This window comes from Cyprinus carpio, chromosome B19 (assembly GCF_018340385.1).
Source record: "Cyprinus carpio isolate SPL01 chromosome B19, ASM1834038v1, whole genome shotgun sequence".
Taxonomy (NCBI): Eukaryota; Metazoa; Chordata; class Actinopteri; order Cypriniformes; family Cyprinidae; genus Cyprinus; species Cyprinus carpio.
In genome coordinates this window covers 13,175,635-13,194,280 of record NC_056615.1, presented here as the reverse complement: position 1 = coordinate 13,194,280, position 18,646 = coordinate 13,175,635, and the positions used below count along the sequence as shown (strand labels likewise).

Below are 18,646 nucleotides of genomic sequence, written 5' to 3'. Positions count from 1 at the left end.
GAAGAAAGGAGAGAAGGGAGAGTCGGTAAGTGTGTGCGCCAACCTTGTCTTAGAGAGAGAGGTGATCGAATTTCGGTTCAACAGGCTTCACTGAAGCAGAGGGGATATCTTGATACTATTTCTGGCTATTGATTCACCCATTTCTCATTCTCTTATGTTTCAGGGTCTGGCTGCCAACTGGGGAGAAGCTATAGGAGTGAAGGTAAATGAAGACAACACCGTGTAGATATGATTGTTAATGAGTGCATTAGAGCTTGCCGCTTTCTTATCTTCATTTCTGCCTGTCTGCCTGTCACTCTCATACACATTCTCAGGGCGACAAAGGGCAGAAAGGAGAAGTCGGAGCCACAGGTTTGCCCGGAAGTCCAGGCAAAGATGTAAGTGACTATCATTTGATGTGAAAGTCAAAGATGCTCATACTTTATGTACATTACATACTGTATACCAGTGTCCTCTTGAGTCTCCTTCAGACGTGTTGATATATTTCATTGTCTCGCTGCAGGAGTGTACTCAAAAGAGCAATTGTATAGCATGCATAATATGTCTCTGTGCACATATTTTAATTTTAAAAGGAAGCAAGAGTCCCTTTCCTTTCATATTGTTTAAAGTTGTTCCATATATCCACAGTGCTCTGCTGCGAAAAGCATGATGCATTAGACTCTTAACCATATACTCACTGCTGCTTTTTCTTCTCATTAGATATCTGTTTGGGTGTTAAATCTTTTTAATGCTGCATAGATTACATAAGCCAACAAAGAGCCACAAATCAATGCAGCCTCATTGATTCTTTTAAATGGATAGTCGGGTCGCATTATGCTTAATCTTTTCTATTCCGTATACAAAGCATGCTAAGAGGATGGCGAATATGGCCGAGCCGACTAATGCATATTTGGAATTTGCTTTTAAACTGTTTATGTATCTAAGCCTCAAGTCATCGGTAAACTGACTTGTTTGATTCCTGTTGGAGGGTTGTTATATAAGCAGTGTGATACTGCTAATGCCAGCGTTTGAGATGAACTCAAGCTAATGATCTTTTATTGGTCTTGGCAGTCACAGGGTCGAGCTAATCCTGTTTGTGTGGTGGGCCCTAAAGGACAAAAGGTAAAACGTACTGATCCTCTTGGGATTCATTTAATGTTTTTCTTGGATACTATAAATGAACTAGTTTTGTGGTGTAATTATCTTTAGTGCTTGTTATGCAAAGCAAGTGTTTCTCAGCTTTGATTAATTCACAGGGTGTTCCTGGTGTGGTTGGTCCAGAGGGGCTTGCAGGAGAACCAGGCCGGCCAGGACCTCCTGGACCTCCTGGAGTTGGGAAGCCAGGACCACCAGTAGGAAGATTTATCATTTAAATACAATATTTATAGACAGTTTTTTAAATTGAGGTTTTAATACCTTTTAAAGTGTAAATTGGGTGTATTCTCTAGGGTTTTTTGTTTTTTTTTAGTTTATTGGATAGAAATTAGAGCCAACCTCCAAAAACTGGTGTTGCAAAAAGCTGCCAACTTCTATTTTTTTGAGAATCTGAGAAAAACTGTAACTGTTTTTTTTTTTTTTTTTTTTTTTTTAATCAGTGTTTTTGGACCAACTTTTCAGTGTTAACAGGTACATCCCCACCCCCATTACTGAATTGGCAAAAATCTTAAATAACCAGACTTTTATAATATAATCAGGCTATATTAAGGATAGTATACTCCTCTGCATACTACATTAGCATAATCACTATTCCTGTAGCATGTATTTGTTTTCCTTTGTTAAAAAATTTCATTGAAAATTAAATTTTGTCACTTATTATTTGATCACTGACAAGAGTTAAAATATTGTACACCAAACTTTTGAAGTATACACTAATGTTTTAACTTTAATTTGTTTTGGTATTGTTTAACAAACTTTTGAAGTATACACTAATGTTCAATAATTTTGAACTGTTTTATTTTGAGGTTTAGTTTAATGTTGAATTTTTTTGATATAAGAATCAGTTTCCACAAGAATATTGTGGAGCTCAACTGTTTTTTTCATCAAAGGAATAACAAGAAATGTGGATTATTGTTATTTATATTTAATTGGATGTTTTATTGTTGTATATTTTTGATGTTTTTAATTCATCATCACAGGAATAAATTAGATGTTACATTGATCATAAATTGCATTTTGGTGAGCATAATACTGAATATTTCAAAAGTTAAGAGACTTATTTCAAAAACATTTTAAAAATTTCACCGACCCCAACCGTTTGAATAGTAGTGTGCATATTATATAATTTAATAATTAACATATAATTTTATGTCATGTGACATACTGTACATTTTGTACTCTAATGGTGTTAAAGCATCTATTGAGCAAGTTGTGCGCTGTTTAACATACAATAAATAAATAAATAAATACAAATTTATACTGGGCATTTTACAGTAATCAGTATATTAGTTTTCTATTTTGTCTCTTTTTACCTCACAGGGGCCCCCTGGTGGACCTCCAAGCTCTAAAGGAGAAAAAGTATGTTTACTAATACATGTTTTCCTGCTTTGACCACAAAGTGATGAGTGTATGTTTTTTACTAATATTTTTTAAAAATGTATAATTAGAATTTATCATTAGCTTTGTTTTGCTTGCAATGTTATATCAAATAATACCAAAACATTATCTCCATCTCTAGGGGGATTCTGGGATACCTGGTGTAGACGGAAAGCCTGGAGAACCTGTAAGTACATTTTTTTCTCATTTTGACCTATAGAGGGATGTCAATGTGAAACGATGATGTGTGCTGAATTGCTAAGACAGAAAATGCTAATTATCCTGATTTTCTATCACTATCCTGATTGTTCTGTTACTGTAAGGGACAAAATGTGTTTACTATCATCAGCACCATAATTAGTTTTATTACCACTGGAGCGATCAGCACATAATTTGCATTTGTAACTCAATGAGCTTCTGTGGTTCTAATCTTCATGCATACCCAATGACGTGGTTTGTTTTGCTGACAGGGTCCGAGAGGTCCTTGGGGACCTAAAGGCGAGAAGGTAAGTCTAAGCAGTCTGAATTTCAGATTCTGCATAAAAATTACTGTTGCTTGTTATGAGTCTGCTCAGAATTCACAGAAAGTCACAGTGCATGTTCTTGACTGTTATTGCTTTAATTATTTTATTTTTAAAGGGAAAGTTTCATTATTTACTTAATCTCATGTTGTTCCAAACCCAAATGACTTTCACCATAATATGAAAGCCATTTTATTATGAAGTATTTTAGCATGATTTATATACTATTGGGTTGGGTCCGAGTCGAGTCCTAGTTTTTAACCAGTTTTCAATTTTAGAAGAACAATGCATTTATTGTATGCTTTTCTTTTTCTTTTTGGGTTTCGAGTGAGCAGTGGCCTTTGGTTTTTTCAGGGGGCAGGGGCATAGGGGAGAAGGGGGGGCTGTGGGTTAAGCATTATCAGACCATGTAAGTTGGTCTCTTTAATGTTTGTTTTCATGTGAGTTAGTTCTCAATAAAAACTGTACAAACTGCTTCTGTTTATCACAAAAAGCTAAAAACAGTTTCGCATGTTTGATTAAATGTCTCTGTGTGGCATCCTGAAACTGCTTTTATATATCCAGGTATCAATGCTGTTCACCTCAGTTGGCCCGCCATATTTGTGTTTGCCAAGCTTAATGAAATAAGGCAACAATCAGCGAGGTCTTTTTTTCATGCTGTTGTTGTGTTGAATGAGAAATGCCGTCGCCATTCCACTACCCTCTCTCAGGGAGAACAGGATTTCTATCGTGCTTCATTATAGCTTCAGGAACATTCAGGTTTCTCCTATCATCCATGAAATCCATCAGCTTTCCCCCTCAAAGTTTAGACCTCTTTCTGTGTCAGATTTCATTTTACTCAATGACTACGGTAAAGGCCTTTCCATTTTTTAGCCTATTCAAATTTCTCCTCTCTCTTCTTCAGCGTAAGAGACAAAAAAAATGATTCTATGCAGCATACCATAAAGTGCTTGTTTGCATTTCTCTGTAATGATTTCCAATACCGTCACAATCTATTCCTCATACCTAGTTATAGGACAGAGAGCGAGAGCATGGGATGCAGAAAGAGACAGGGTGCAAATGCAGGATATTTACAGTGGAGAAGTTGCGGTGAGCTAGGATTATATTAGGATATTTACAGTGGAGAAGTTGCGGTGAGCTAGGATTATATTAGTGTCATGATTAGGGAGACTGATGTTGATACTTGTATGCCTCTATTTTCATAGGGCCTTTTTTGCTGGTTTTCCACCTGTGTTTGCTGTTTTCTTGCTGTTTCTACTGCATAGAATCACACACACACATACACACACATATGTAAAAGTATTACTGTTTTCTTTATGTTTTTGTTGCACAAGTTGGATGATATATATAAGTATAAAATAGTTGAAATGGGTGGTCTATTATGCATTAACCAGTCAATATATCTGCTGGATGAAAAAAATAAACTACTTTAACATCATAAAGGTAGCTTTTCCATAAATTTCACTCACATTTTCTTAAATTTTTTTTTTTCCATAAATTTCACTCACATTTTCTTAAATTTTTTTTCCTCAAATTTTAAAATGTATGCGTGTGGTTCTTTTTATCATCTTATTTCGTTCCCTTGAGGTCCACTTATGATGTTAATCAGGATTTTTGGCCTTTCTATGACGTTTTTATTTTTTTGGGCTGTTTTTGCTACTGTACATTTCAGACTTAAGTGTAAATACCCTCTTTGCATGAGAAATTAGAAACAACACTTAGACTATTAGTATGTATCCAACTTCCTCTTCATTATTTTATTACTGGCCAGGCCAGGACACTGAATATCTGTCATTGATATGTACTTGTGGGTGTAATGTGTTCATGCATTCATTTTTGTTACATCACAAACTACTGAAATGACCCATTTTTGCCACTTAGTTTTCAGTTTGTTTTGTTTTTGGAAAGAGAAGAGAGTTTTGAGTTTACAATATGATGCAACAGTTTACATTTCATTTTTGCCACTTAGTTTTCAGTTTGTTTTGTAATTTGGGAGAAAAAGTTGCAGTTTACATTTTCATTTTTATTTTGTGGATCATTTTTTACTTAATTTGATAAGGAGCTGGTGTAGTAGTAGATTTTTTTTTTTTGGACCATTTTTTTAGTCTGTGTATTGGAAAGTATTAGTTTTTTTTATTTGATATATTTTTAGTATATTGTATCTGATACACGGAAAGAGTTAATGAATCCAAAATACATAATATGACCACACATACACCTGTTGCAGAGCTTTTTCTCAAAAGTCAGCAGCTGTGTGTTGTGACAACTACAGCACATTTCAATGTATTCCAGACTAAAGTACTGCCTGCTTTTTTCACAAATTCAATAGTGCTGAGTCACTAAAAATGTCATCCAGAGTTTGAACCATTTTTACAAACTGTCTTGCACATTGTGATTCTTTCACAGGGAGATCCAGGAGTAGACGGGGCCAAAGGCGAAAAGGTGAGTCTGCCAGGCGTTGGCAAGAAAGATGAAGAATCTGTACACTGTTTGTCAATTGCTTGACACTGGGAGAAGTTCTGAAGAAAAATTAAGTTGCAAAATCTTGGCGTCTTTGTTCTCTTAGGGTGAACCGTGTTCTGGCTGCCCTACCATTGGAGATATTCCAGCGGGCATTTTGAATATGGCTCAGAAGGGAGAGAAGGGAGATCCAGGTGTTGGGCAGAAAGGAGAGCAGGTGAATGTGATTGAGTGATTGCTCTTTAATATCCAGCACACAGCATTTTAAAAACTTCTGCATTGTTTCCTCTCACAAGTCATGAAGTGCAGTAAATTACAATGCAAGCGGTTTTTGATATCCACTTCAGTGGTTGTGTATGAGTGTGCAGGGATGCATATATTGGCTTATGCATAACCGCAGACATCCCTGATCTGTGTAACTCCACGCATCCGGCTCAGATATAAGCCTCAGGCACAAATGCTTTTAAAAAATGATTCTAATGACAGATCGGGGAATTAAGCAGCCAAGGCTTTCATTTCATGTCTGTTAAACGAGAATATGCACTGATATTCTCTGCTTTTCTTTTTCTTTTCTTTTTTTTCTTCTTTTTACTTGATATTTAGTGTAAGGTGAGAAAGTGGTTTTGGTGGATTTGAAGTGGAATAAAAGGTGATAATGATGTTTTCACTAGGATGATGAATTTTGACATTTTCAAATGGTTTTAAGGTTATACACTTTTATAAACAGGTACAAACAGTATGTACGTGCAGTGACCCTGGAAAGTATTTGGACACTTACAATGTGTGGATGTCATTATTTTAGGTAATTAAAACAAAGAATTTCACAAAAATAAGTTTGTTGTCAGATTTAGTGGAACATCTCTGTACTTAATGTGATGAACTACATTACTACTGTACTCTCTAGGGCACCTGTGTGGAGAGAAACTGACTTCCTACATCCATTAAAAATTACCTTGGGACCAGATGGTTAAAAGTAATTGCTAAAAGTTAGTTCTGAGAAAAGTTAGCGTGCATTTTTTCAATGCCTTTTTTTTCTCCAGTGATTTGAAATGCTTAAGTGTGGCTTATGTGTCCAAATACTTTTTGTTGCCACTGTGTGTGTGTGTGTGTGTGTGTGTGTGTGTGTGTGTGTGTGGGGTAATTATCAAATTGAAACAATCTTTATCACATTATAAAATAGTATTGTCATTTCGGGAAACAATAAAGGTGTAGACAGTAGTTTTTTTGTTATACATTGTACATTCATGTGTAAAATGTTCTGGTTATAGGGTAATGCAGGCAGCAAAGGAAATGAGGGGAAAACTGTAAGTAACCATTTTTGTATTATTATTATTCTTATGTATCCTTTGTGTTTTTTTACTTGCATCTGTGATTTATGACTGACCTCAGCATTAGATTAATGTGCAGATGCTGATGTTTTTTAGGGCAAACCTGGTCCAAAAGGGTCAAGTGGAAATAAAGGAGAGAAGGTGATCATAAATAATATCAAGACATTCTGAAATTCATGTTTATTTTTCAGTTCAATCACTCAAATTGATACACTGGTAAAATAAGATAGATAGATAGATAGATAGATAGATAGATAGATAGATAGATAGATAGATAGATAGATAGATAGATAGATAGATAGATAGATAGATAGATAGATAGATAGATAGATAGATAGATAGATAGATAGATAGATAGATAGATAGATAGATAGATAGATTGATTGATTCATTGATTGATTTTGTATTTTCACTAGTGGTGTAATTTTTTTACAGGGTGTTTCTGGCCAGCCCGGTATAGGGACAACTGGTCCAAAAGGTGAAAAGGTAAGTGAATGTTTTTACACTGAGCTTTTCTCTCTCACTTCATTAGAAGTGTATTTAATTTATTTTAATTTATGGGACGTATTTAAGGGTGTGTCATGTATTTGTGTGTGAATGATGTGGCTTTTGGGTGGGAAGTTGCTCTTATGTTGTAAAGGTCACAGGGGAGATTGGGGTTCCAGGACCTCCAGGCCCACCAGGAGATGGAGTAGAGGGCAAACAGGTAAGCCTGACTATTTTATGATTGCTTTATATAAGAGGAGGCAAGGGTGGTGTGTTGCTTCTAGTGTATCAGTGTATAAATTTTTAATTTGAGAAGCCCAAAACACACTGACCTTGTTTTCAAAATGGATGTCTCAACAGGGGCCACCAGGTCTTCAAGGTTTCAAAGGAGAGAAAGTAAGTTATTTTTTTTTAACTCTGCAATAGGGTTTTTTTCTAGGCATTATATATGATTTTTATGTTTGTAGGGTGAGCAGGGTTTACAAGGAGACCCAGGTGTGGATGGGGCAACTGGACCCCAAGGACCTCAAGGAGAACCAGGCAGGAATGGCCTTAATGGACTAAAAGGAGAAAAGGTTACTGTCACGTAACATTGATCATGCAGTCACATATTAATTACATTGCAGTAAATTATGCACCATCATGGGACCATGTTAATATAATAGATTACACTTTTTATACAACTGCGTTTAAATTTGCAGGCAAAAGAATACCAGATAAGCATGGTTGACCATCTAGATTCCTGCTCGCTTGCAATTCGAAAGCTTTCTGTCTTTTCTTATTGCATCTGTGTCTGTATCGCCAGGGAGATGCGTGTGACAGCTGTCCATCACTCTCTGAAGGAAATGGCAATGTTGTTGGCTTACCAGGGCCCAAGGGAGAGAGAGGAGAGCCAGGTTTGCCAGGCGAGGGACGAGAAGGCAAACAGGTATGAGTTTTTCTGTAAAAATGCATGCTTTCTCAATAAATTTGTGGCGTTTTATATGACTATTGCACAAACCAAGTCCTTACTTCAAATATTAAACTTAGGAGCACACAATTTGTGTTACATATATGACTGATACTTCAAACCATGCAGCTTGTTGAGGAGAGGTTCACTTTTCTAAGCAATTGAACTTGTGATTTTGGCTTAGCAGAATTTAACTTCTATAATTAATATTGATAGTACTTAGTTAAGATGCCATTAAGCAAATACGTGTGATTAATAGGGTTATAAGGATACATTGATACGGATATCAAATGGCTAACAATATGAAATATCAATTAGATATTCATGTTACATTTTTGTTGCATTTGTGTAAAATGGGCATATAATACAATATTATCTTTATTCTATAGGGTCGGCCAGGCCCACCTGGTGTCCAGGGACCTCCAGGGCTCAAAGGCAGTCAGGTAAAGTTACACACCAGACTAATGTGCATACATCAGTCACATCTGTGTGCAAGAGTTATAAGATTGACTGTGGAGTGATGCTTATGTTTATTTATTATTAGGGTGATGCTGGGCCTTCAGGTATTGGCCTTCCAGGACTGCAGGTGAATTAACAGCTGTTGTAATCCCTCAGAAAATCTGTTTTCATTTATACTATTTTTAGAGAAATGTGCATTTAAATAATTCCTTAAATATACCAGCTCTTTGTAATGTTTTGATGTTCTCACTCAGGGTGAGCAGGGACCTAGAGGTTTTCCCGGAGCTGCTGTAAGTACACAAAAAGTATCGTGTTCTTGGGTGTTCACACATGGATTTGGACCTTTGAGTGTGCAAATTTTTCAGATGTTGTTCTCTTTGAATTTTCTCTTTTTACTTGTCTACTGTTATCTGATACATACACTGCTGTTCACAAGTTGAGGTCGGTACAATTTTGAAAATGTTTTTGAAGTCTCTTACCAAAGCTGCATGTATTTGGTTAAAAATACAGTAAAACAGTTATGTTGTGTAATATCATTAGAATTGAAAATAACTGTTTTCTATTTGAATATATTGTAATTTATCCCTATGATGGCAAAGCTAAATTTTCAGCATCATTACTCCAGTCTTCAGTGTCACATGATCATTCAGAAATCATTCTAATATGCTAATTCTCTGCTTAAGAAGCATTTATTATTATTATCAATGTTGAAACAGTTGTGCTGCCTAATATTTTTCTGGAAATTATAATACATTTTTCAGGATTCATTAGTGAATTGAAAGTTCAAAAGAACAGCATTTATTTGTTATAGAAATCTTAAGACATTATAAATGTCTTCACTGTCTATTTTGATCAATTTATAGCATTCTTGCTGTATAAAAGTATTTAAATAATCTTACTAACTCTTTTGAACAGTAGTGTATGATACACAATAATAAATCAAAATAATAAATAAAACAGCCCCTCAATATAGAAACCAAGTGTGAAAACAGTCATGTGTATCCTACAGGGTCCAGAAGGACGTCAAGGGCCCGCAGGGCCGATTGGACCAGCGGGACAAAGGGTAGATCACCAACGCAATGACATAGTACTCTTTAGGCCAAAAGACACTATGGATCTGACCTCACTGTTGTTCTAATGTATTGCTTGATATCAATAGGGTCCAAAGGGAGAAATGGGACCACCAGGGCCTCAGGGGCCAATGGGAATGGGACCAATCGGACCCCAGGTAAGAACTTGAGATAAAACATGGACAAAAATGTTGTCCCCAGTCATAGGGACACCCATTTTTTATGTTCTTACTCTCTTCATTACATTTAATATCTGAATGTCATTATGGAGGTACATCATGTCTTTTGCATAATAAATAATGCAAGATAAGTGCATATCTCATATTAAGTATACTGTTATTCATTGTCATGTTCACAATATGTTTTTTTCACATCATAGAAAATAGTAAATGAAATGAGACATAGCCAGTGTATTTATTTATTTATTTATTGTCTTGCACTTGTAAATGATTTATATATTCTGTGTCATGTGGTGGTGGTGGAAAAGGATTTTTTGGTGTAATAGGGGGGGATGGTGGTAGTGTAAGTTTGTTTATTTATTAATTTATTTAGTCCTCTCCAGCAATGGTTTGCTCAGCTCCTCTAGCTTATTCCCATATTGTGACGCTTGCTCTGTCATTAACAAATTCGCCCAAGCATATTATCCGTTGTTCATTGCTCTGCCTTCTAAAGACGGCTTCAAACGAACTTCCATAAACTGCAGAGACAAAGGCAGTGAGAGTTTGTTGTCTTGCTAGAGATCGTCTCATTAAAAAAGCAAAGTTAGCGTTGTCTGTTCTAGCATTGGATGTTATTTACTTGAGGCTTTGTCGCAGAGAGCTTAAGGAGCGAATCCAGAGACAGACTCGGGTCATATTCGACTCTATGCCTGGATCCCTAACAGCAACACATTGTCTGCTTGCATCACGTCACCTGACGCTGCTCCTCCCCGATCAACACTCATCTCCCCAACCCTGGAGAGTTACACACAATAACACTGTCTAACTGAGCCTTTGTGTGTGTGTGTTTCTCCTTGTCTTTCAGGGAGCCACTGGGCCTAAGGGTGACAAGGTAAGAGTCTGGATCAGTGAGCTGGAGAGGCGATTTCCAGGTTCCCCGAAGCAGTGAGAATGTGTGTGTGGAGGGAACAATGAATAGGAGGAGTAATGTTTAGAGCGACCGTCTGTACGCACAGTGATGTGTCCACCCTGGAGACACAAACAGATGCATAAGTCTGACAGAAGAGTTTGACAGTGCTGAAAAAGTTAAAAATGCCCTCGAGGTAAAACAGGGTTATTAATTGGTGAATATTACAGCTGTCATCTGTGATCTGACAACATCACGGAGTATCAAAGAGAAAGGAAGTATGTGTTGAGGGAGATTTGAAATAGAGACCTCGATAGAAAAGCCCTGGAAATGCTTCATTCTTTAATGTCCTCTGTTGTCTCCCTGACTAATTTGTCTAAACGCAGAGGAAAGTGGCAGCTGATATCAAATGATGCATATTCTTCCTAAGTGTGATGAAGTGCTCTGTGATTCCTGTTGAGTGCCAGGATAGAATTCTACATCAGACACAATGTAACACAATGTAACATGCTTGTGTTTGTGTATGTGTGTGTGTGTTTGGACCATGGGCATTATGGTTAACTAAAAATAAAACTGAAATTGAAATTAAAACATAAAATAAAATATATATATATAAAAAAATTATGTTAGCTAGTTGCCAAGGCAACAAATCTTATTTGAATTTAGTTTATTAACAGCATGTACTAAAATAACTATATAGACACATGGGGGGTGGGGGGTGACTACTAAATTGACAGAAACACACACATACACACAAAATCACAAAATATATAACCTATTTGACCTATTTGTAACTATATTTATACTTATCAACTATCAAATGTCATTACATTAAAACATTATTATTATTATTATTATTTATTTTATTTTAACAAATCAGTATGCATTCATTAATAATAATATAGTGCTTATATTCTTTTGCTGCAGTCTAAATGGTTATGTAGTTATTGGCAAAAAGCAAAAATAAAACAACAATAAAAATGGATATTGGTTATAAGAAACAAATATATTCTGTATCATATTCATAAATGTTCTATATTTTAGTTTTGCTGAGTTGTGTTGCTCTATTTTAGTGTAGGTTGAATATATTTAATTTAAATATATCATTTGTTCCAATAAGCAAACTCCTAGCAGCATAAAAACTATTCAGAATACTTTAGCAACCACATAGCATCACCCTAGAACTAATCTAAACTAGTTATGGCAGTTTACTCAGAAAATGTCCAACTCACTATAACCAGTTTTTTTTTTTTTTTTTTTTTTGCATCATAGGGTGAACCAGGAGAGTGCAACTGTTTGAATAATATGTTCTCTGGAACTGGCGGACCTGTGAGCTAATGCTTTATTTCATTGTTGTTAATCAGGAAGACATTAGCACACTCTCACACATAAACACTCTAAGAATGTGGGTTATTAAACATAACCTTTTAAATCATTAGACCTGATGTGATTCACAGTGCTGAATTTGATTACTCGTTTGTTGCAGGGGGTCCCAGGTGGTGAGAGCAGGTGGCAGGCAGGTCCTCAGGTCTCACATCCTTTTTCACTCTTAGTCACCCTTCTGCTGCTTAAATCACTGCATTTTGAGAAGTTTAGTAAAAAAAAAAGAAAAAAAAAAAGGAATTACAATAGTGTTTCTGTACTACACTATACTTATATAGACATAAAAAGGAATCTGAGAGTGATTGTGTCTCTTTTAATGAGTGATGAATGACCATCTTTTTACTTCTACTCATTCCAATGTGCTTAGGGGCCTCCTGGACCACCAGGCCCTCCAGGTCCCCCAGGGGCCCAAGGGTTTACAGGAATCCAAGGTCCACAGGTGAGTATGAAACAGATGGCATCAGGGCATACCTCTGCTTTTTCTCTCTGTTCCTCCATCCTGCTCTCTTTGTGGGGCTTCTGTATCGGGAAGGCCTGCATGGGTAACTCTGGGCTTGAACTAAAGCATATTTAAATGCACCAATAATGTTTACATTTAAAACATATGTCAATTTAGCAAATATTTTTTGGTTTGACTTCAGCAGTTATCTATTCTGTAGAAATTTATGTATTGTATATGTTGTTTATTTAGATTGTAAAGTAGTTTGTAAAAGAGCGCTATATTAAAAAAAAATTGCTGTTAAATTTGCACGCTTTAAAGGGGCTTCTGGGATTTTTGGATAGTGCCGTGGTATGTGCTTTGTTAATGCCTGTGCTTTTAAAAGTTAATGTAAAGTAAATGTACATTTTAATGTAGATTGTAAATCTAAAGCATTAATACTGCGCAAAAATATGAATTAAATGTAATCTTAATACATTCATTTAATAAGTAGTTGGGGATCGTGCTGCTTTTTTCTTTTTAAAAACCATGCAGAAGCTCACTGTGAGGTTGTTGTATTTAATTTAAGTCCATTTGATATCTTTATAAGTTATGTTTTAAATATACAATGGGAATTATGATGGTATTTAAGCCCATCATCAATTAAATCCCCCAGATAAACTGGCAAATTTCCTTCTGAATGATCTCACCGTGAGCACTGAGTGGTCTTTAACCTGGTGTTGTGTTGATTTCCCAAGCCTCAGAAGAACTGAAATTAAAAAAAATATATATAGACAGAGAAAGGCAAGAAAAATTGTAAATGTCTACTCCGAGCTGGAACACAACCCAGGAGAGGGTCCAGGGCTTTGGCTACTTTCCCTCTGCCCCACTGGAGAAGGAGGTGTCCAGATTGTGGCCACAGGCTGAACCAATTCAACCTCAGTTCCTTCTTACAGGGTATCCCTGGCAACGATGGCGTACCAGGGAAACCGGGTCCACCCGGCCAAGCAGTGAGTAACCAGACAGGGGGAGGAGCTTTATTACAGTATATAAACACAGAGCAAGGAGCCTGGTTGGTCGACTTCTGCGTTAGAAGGGGAGCGGGTCGGGCCTCCTTTAACGCGGTGCGGGGACACCGAGGTGATTCACGAAGACAACAGCAACTTTTTTATAATACTAAAAGGACCCAGTAAGAATGCAAGAATCTTATCTTGGCACTCCGTGAGGCATCTCTGTTGTCCTTTATGGCCGCCGAAGGTCCCATTGCCCTTTCAGAGTTAACTCACAGACTCCGAGGCTTTGTGTAATGGTAAACACTGCCATTGTGTTGAGTTACGGTCAGGACGGCCATTACTGTGAGTGATGTTCCATATAGAAAGAGCCATTAGATCTTTGGTTGAAAGCAGTATTTCGGCATTAATGGCCCTGTCTCTCCGCATGCATATTTTATGAGTTGTTTTCTAGGCTGGTCATGGGATCATAGCTAAATGAGAGCTCCGCATGCATATTTTCTCTGGACTTCTGTCCCGGCCCGCTTTGCTCCACTTCTATTGGCAGACTCAGACCACCGAGTTCTTCCAGAGCACAATCAGATCTAAACCATTTTATTCTTTTAACTCTCGTTCAATAACTTTCAAGAAACAGACCCTGCGAACAGCTTAATCCCAAAGCTAGTTTATAAATACACAAGTAAATTCTGTTCTATAGCGCCAAAAATAATTAAGATTAATAAGTGTTATTGGGTATTGAATTGGTTTTTTTATTAAAATGGATGTTTTAAAGGTGACCAATTTCCATATTAAAACCATAATTACAGTAGATTAATTGGATGGCATAAGATGCCATCATACGAGTGGTCCTGGAATGAAACCACTTTACTGAACTGTGGAGAGCCAAACCAGCCAATGGTGAGAGGAAATGATGTACTTGAAGCACATCAGTATCTACACGATGGATGCTCATCGCACCTTCAAGAGCATCTGAGAGCCGCTCTCATATTCAGTCAAGTTCTCTGGTGTAACTGTAGTTAGAGTAATATTTCAGTCCTCTATACAAAAAAGGGCCAGGTGGGCCAAGTGCATATAATATATTGGTTCGAGTTGAAGTGGAATTTGAGTTGAATTTTTTAAAATGCTTTAAAATACTCTGTGGATTCATTTACATGCTCCACATATAGGATTCCATATCAGTTTCAAGTACATCATTGTGGGTTTTTTTTTTTTTTTTTTTTTTTTGTGCTTCTGAAAGTCTTTTGTGCTCTGAAACAAATGCTTTTTAAAGTAGGATGTGAAAGTAACTTCTTATCCATGTTGTAAATGGCCAGCCAGCACTATATCTTTAATATAATTTTGATTTACATGCTTATGGAAGCAATTAGTCAGTAAACTGTTTTGAAATAACAGCATAATAAATAATTGTAACATAACGTGAAATAATTTATCGTGTTAAATTCAGGACTTGTTTTTTTTTTCTGAATAATTTCATGCAAAATAGTTCCATTATTAAAATGAGATTTTTGTTATTAATGACATAATGAGATCTATTTTTTTTATTAATATTTTATTTTTTTTATTTATTAATAATATTATTAGTTATTATATTTAATTTAAATTTTAGTGTACTGCATTGCCTTTGTTTTTCTTTTGTAATTTTGTTGATAATCACACATTAATTTGTTGTGAAGTGAAAAAGTGTTTTTGATGCAGTCAACATGTCTGACAGTCTCCTCCATCTTGCAGCCTCCTGTTTTTCTGCCTCAGGATTCAGCTTCCACGGGCAATGGTTTGATTTGTTGTGGTTTTTAATATTGTTTTCACGTGTTTGTATTTTCTCTTTTTATATTTATTTATTTGTATGTGTCATTAAAGTTAGTATTCATGTGCAAGGATCTGGTAATATAATGTGTACAGAAACATACACATTAACATTGTTGGTGTGGTGTTTTTCTATTCTGCCGCCAATATTGCACACATATGACAGCAAGACATCTATGCAATGCATGCATTTTCATTTGCAAGATGGAATTTTTAGTGCAGGGGTCTTCAACCTTTTTAAGGCCAAGAACCCCATGGTGGATAGAGAGATGAAGCAGGAAACCCCTGTTTCATATGGCATAAAATCGAGTACCTGACATATTTCATACGTATACAGCCATATTAATGTATATACATAGTTTATGATTCTTACATGGTGAAGCTATTAAAAATTTATTTATTTATTCAAACTGCCATTCAGAAGTTAGGGACTGATAAGAATTTGACTCATAAGTCTTCTGCTGAACTAGGTTCCATTTATTTGAAAAAATGCAGTAAAATGCCATGTTTTGAAATAATATTACATTTAAAAACAAGTTTTTTTTTTATTACATTTTAAAACATAATTAATTACAAAGCTGAGTTTTCGGCAGCCATTACTCCAGTCTTCAGTGTCACATGATGCTTCAGAAATCATTCTAATATATTAATTTGGTGCTCAAGAAGCATTTCTTATTATTATCAGTGATAACAGTTGTGCTGCTTGATATTTTTGTGGAAACAATAATGCATCCTTGCTAAATAAAAATATTTTACTGAATTTATGCCAAATAAAATAATCTTACTGACCCCAAATGCTTGAACAAAAGTGTATTTATGTAAGGGAACAAAATTAAGCTTCTTAACTCTATTTATCTAGATGCTGATTTAATATAGTATTTTTTGCAGCATAGTTACATTACATTTGTGCTATAAATTATATAATTTAGAGCATTATAAGTTTTATAACATTTCCTCATGTTTGATGTTGAAAAAGACATTCGGCAGTTGCATTTAAGAAGTTTAAAACTTTGTTTTGTTGTTTATCAGATGTATGTATAAAAATAAGACACTTAAAACATATTTTTTAATCTTTTTATAATCTTTTTTCACCCATGTCTTAATGATAAATATGTGCTGTTTGAGCAGAAGAAAATATCCAATCAGAGTTGGTTCGAAAATCGTTTATTTTTCAAACCTTAGTTTTTTGGCTTTGAAACCTTGTACATTCTTTGAGATGGGGTTATTTGGATTCTTGCATTCCTGCTCTATCAAGCTGGAATGTGAGAGCATAGTTTTTACTGTTAACAAAATATCCCGTGTTTAAATTTCACACACCTTCCTCAGTCTGTCTGTACCTTCTTACTCTTTAATGCAGCAGTATATTCACTTGTAATTGCATGCAGATGCTGTGTTTTTATTGTTCACTTGCTTCTTGCAGTGAGAACACATGTGTTTGTGTCATGTGTATGCTTCAATGTAGGATGACTGTGGCGATTGCTCCACGGGCCTACCAGGTGTGCCCGGTGTGGTTGGTGCTAAGGGCGAGAAGGGAGATCAGGGCAAGCCTGGGGTTGTACCCTCAGAAGAATGTGGCGTTGAACACTTGGTTAGTGTTGGGTTGTGTGATTGGTTTTATGCGGGGTGTTGGTTTGTGTTGATGATGGTTGTTTGTTCACTTGTTTTATGCTTTCTGTTTGGCATGCTGTTTGATTTCTACGGTAGTTTTGAACATGCTAGAACATATACTGTAGTACTAAACCCACTAAATCTCTATGATCAACTTTACAGTGTCTAGAGCCACAGAAAGAAGAAGCCCCAAGTATGCCTGTAAGTTTGTGGACCGATTGGTTAATGCTCCTTTTACACTCACATAAAACAGTGATAGGGAAGCATCCCAAGCTAAAAAGCTACTCATAATGATAAACAGTTAAACTATAGTCATAGCTACAATATTTACATTCAAGCTATTAAAGTGGGTAAAAATATCACTAGACATTTTTTTTTTTATTCTGCATTCAGCTGTATCTATCTGGCACAAAATAATCTTTATATGATCTTAATTATGATGACAGGATTAAAGTTACAATTAAGTTTAATAAATTAATATTAGTACTGTAAAGTTAATATTTAGTTCAATGTTGCTGTTCGTGTTTTGACTTATGTAGCTTGAATTAAACTAGAAAAACACTATATAAATGAGTCCAAAGCGATGAACAACAGCATTTAACTAAATATTTTACTTAAAAAATTATGCAGGCCATTATATAAAGGTTTTTGATATTTATATTAGATTTATATGCATTTAAAATACATTTATTTCATACTAAGTATACTTCAAATTCATTGACATTTATTGGCATATCACTTAAGACTTACTAATATACAATTTTAATGAAACTTTATTTGGAGTATTTCTTTACTGCACCATGCACATTTCTTAATATTACGGCTAAAATGTGTTTTAATGTCACTATTAATAAGCATTGTACAAGCTCTGTATAATATCAGTCTTCAGTCTTTATATGCAAGATATTTAAAGTGTACCTGAAGTATGCTTGCAATAGTTCCAGTTTAGCACAATCAAATATACAGTACTACTTCTGCACAATTTAAGTGCATTAAGAACAAAATTAGTTGTTTCAATTCAGCAGACTTTATGTATACCAGTTTAGTATACTAAAAGTACAATTGCAGGGGATTTTTATTAAGCACATAAATTTGTAAATGTGTTCGTATTACGTTTAGCACAAAATAAATGCATTTCAAATACATTTTAGTATATTTTTTCACTAGGGGAGCTACTGTCATGGTATTGAAAATGGTATTATTTGTGTTTCTCTTCAAATTGTCTAAGCATTTCCTGATTGCAACCCTTCATGTCTGCTCAACATTTTTAGACGAGTAACAGTGGTCAGTGCGTTGGTACACCAGGAATGCCTGGAGTCCCAGGGACCCCAGGGGTCAGAGGAGAGCCGGTGAGAGACCTTGCTGAGTTTCATTATTACCAGTGCCTATTAGAGAGGATACAAGAGCTATGCTGCATCCTAACTGTTGCAAAGCTAACAACACAATACTGTTATACTATAATAATTATAACCCAATATTATATATATATATATATATATATATATATATATATATATATATATATATATATATATATATATATATATATATATATATATATATATATATATATAT

At 35.4% G+C, this 18,646-nt stretch overlaps 2 protein-coding genes and 1 long non-coding RNA gene across 4 annotated transcripts; all 3 read left to right on the top strand.

The window, feature by feature from the left end:
• Positions 1-284: 284 nt before the first annotated feature.
• Positions 285-3,188, top strand: LOC122140675 (collagen alpha-1(XVI) chain-like). Its single transcript, XM_042745251.1, has 5 exons — positions 285-1,101; positions 1,236-1,331; positions 2,455-2,493; positions 2,654-2,698; positions 2,982-3,188. The coding sequence occupies exons 1-5, from the start codon at positions 1,027-1,029 to the stop codon at positions 3,171-3,173; spliced, it is 447 nt and encodes a 148-aa protein (XP_042601185.1). The 5' UTR covers positions 285-1,026; the 3' UTR covers positions 3,174-3,188.
• A 2,968-nt stretch (positions 3,189-6,156) lies between these two features.
• On the top strand, positions 6,157-7,318 carry LOC122140676. Its single transcript, XR_006157269.1, has 3 exons — positions 6,157-6,796; positions 6,917-6,961; positions 7,256-7,318. It is a non-coding gene; the product is annotated as an uncharacterized LOC122140676 (long non-coding RNA).
• Positions 7,319-10,313: 2,995 nt separating this feature from the next.
• Positions 10,314-17,038, top strand: LOC109082202 (collagen alpha-1(XII) chain-like). 2 transcript variants are annotated; one of them, XM_042745594.1, is made up of 7 exons: positions 10,325-10,834; positions 12,122-12,178; positions 12,336-12,377; positions 12,600-12,671; positions 13,607-13,660; positions 15,389-15,431; positions 16,926-17,038. In XM_042745594.1, exons 2-7 carry the CDS (start codon positions 12,155-12,157, stop codon positions 16,928-16,930), a joined length of 240 nt encoding a protein of 79 aa, XP_042601528.1. In that variant the 5' UTR covers positions 10,325-10,834; positions 12,122-12,154; the 3' UTR covers positions 16,931-17,038. The 2 variants fall into 2 exon arrangements, with proteins under 2 accessions (XP_042601527.1, XP_042601528.1); XM_042745593.1 differs by lacking the exons at positions 15,389-15,431; positions 16,926-17,038 and having other exon boundaries at positions 10,314-10,834; positions 13,607-14,100.
• Positions 17,039-18,646: the final 1,608 nt, after the last annotated feature.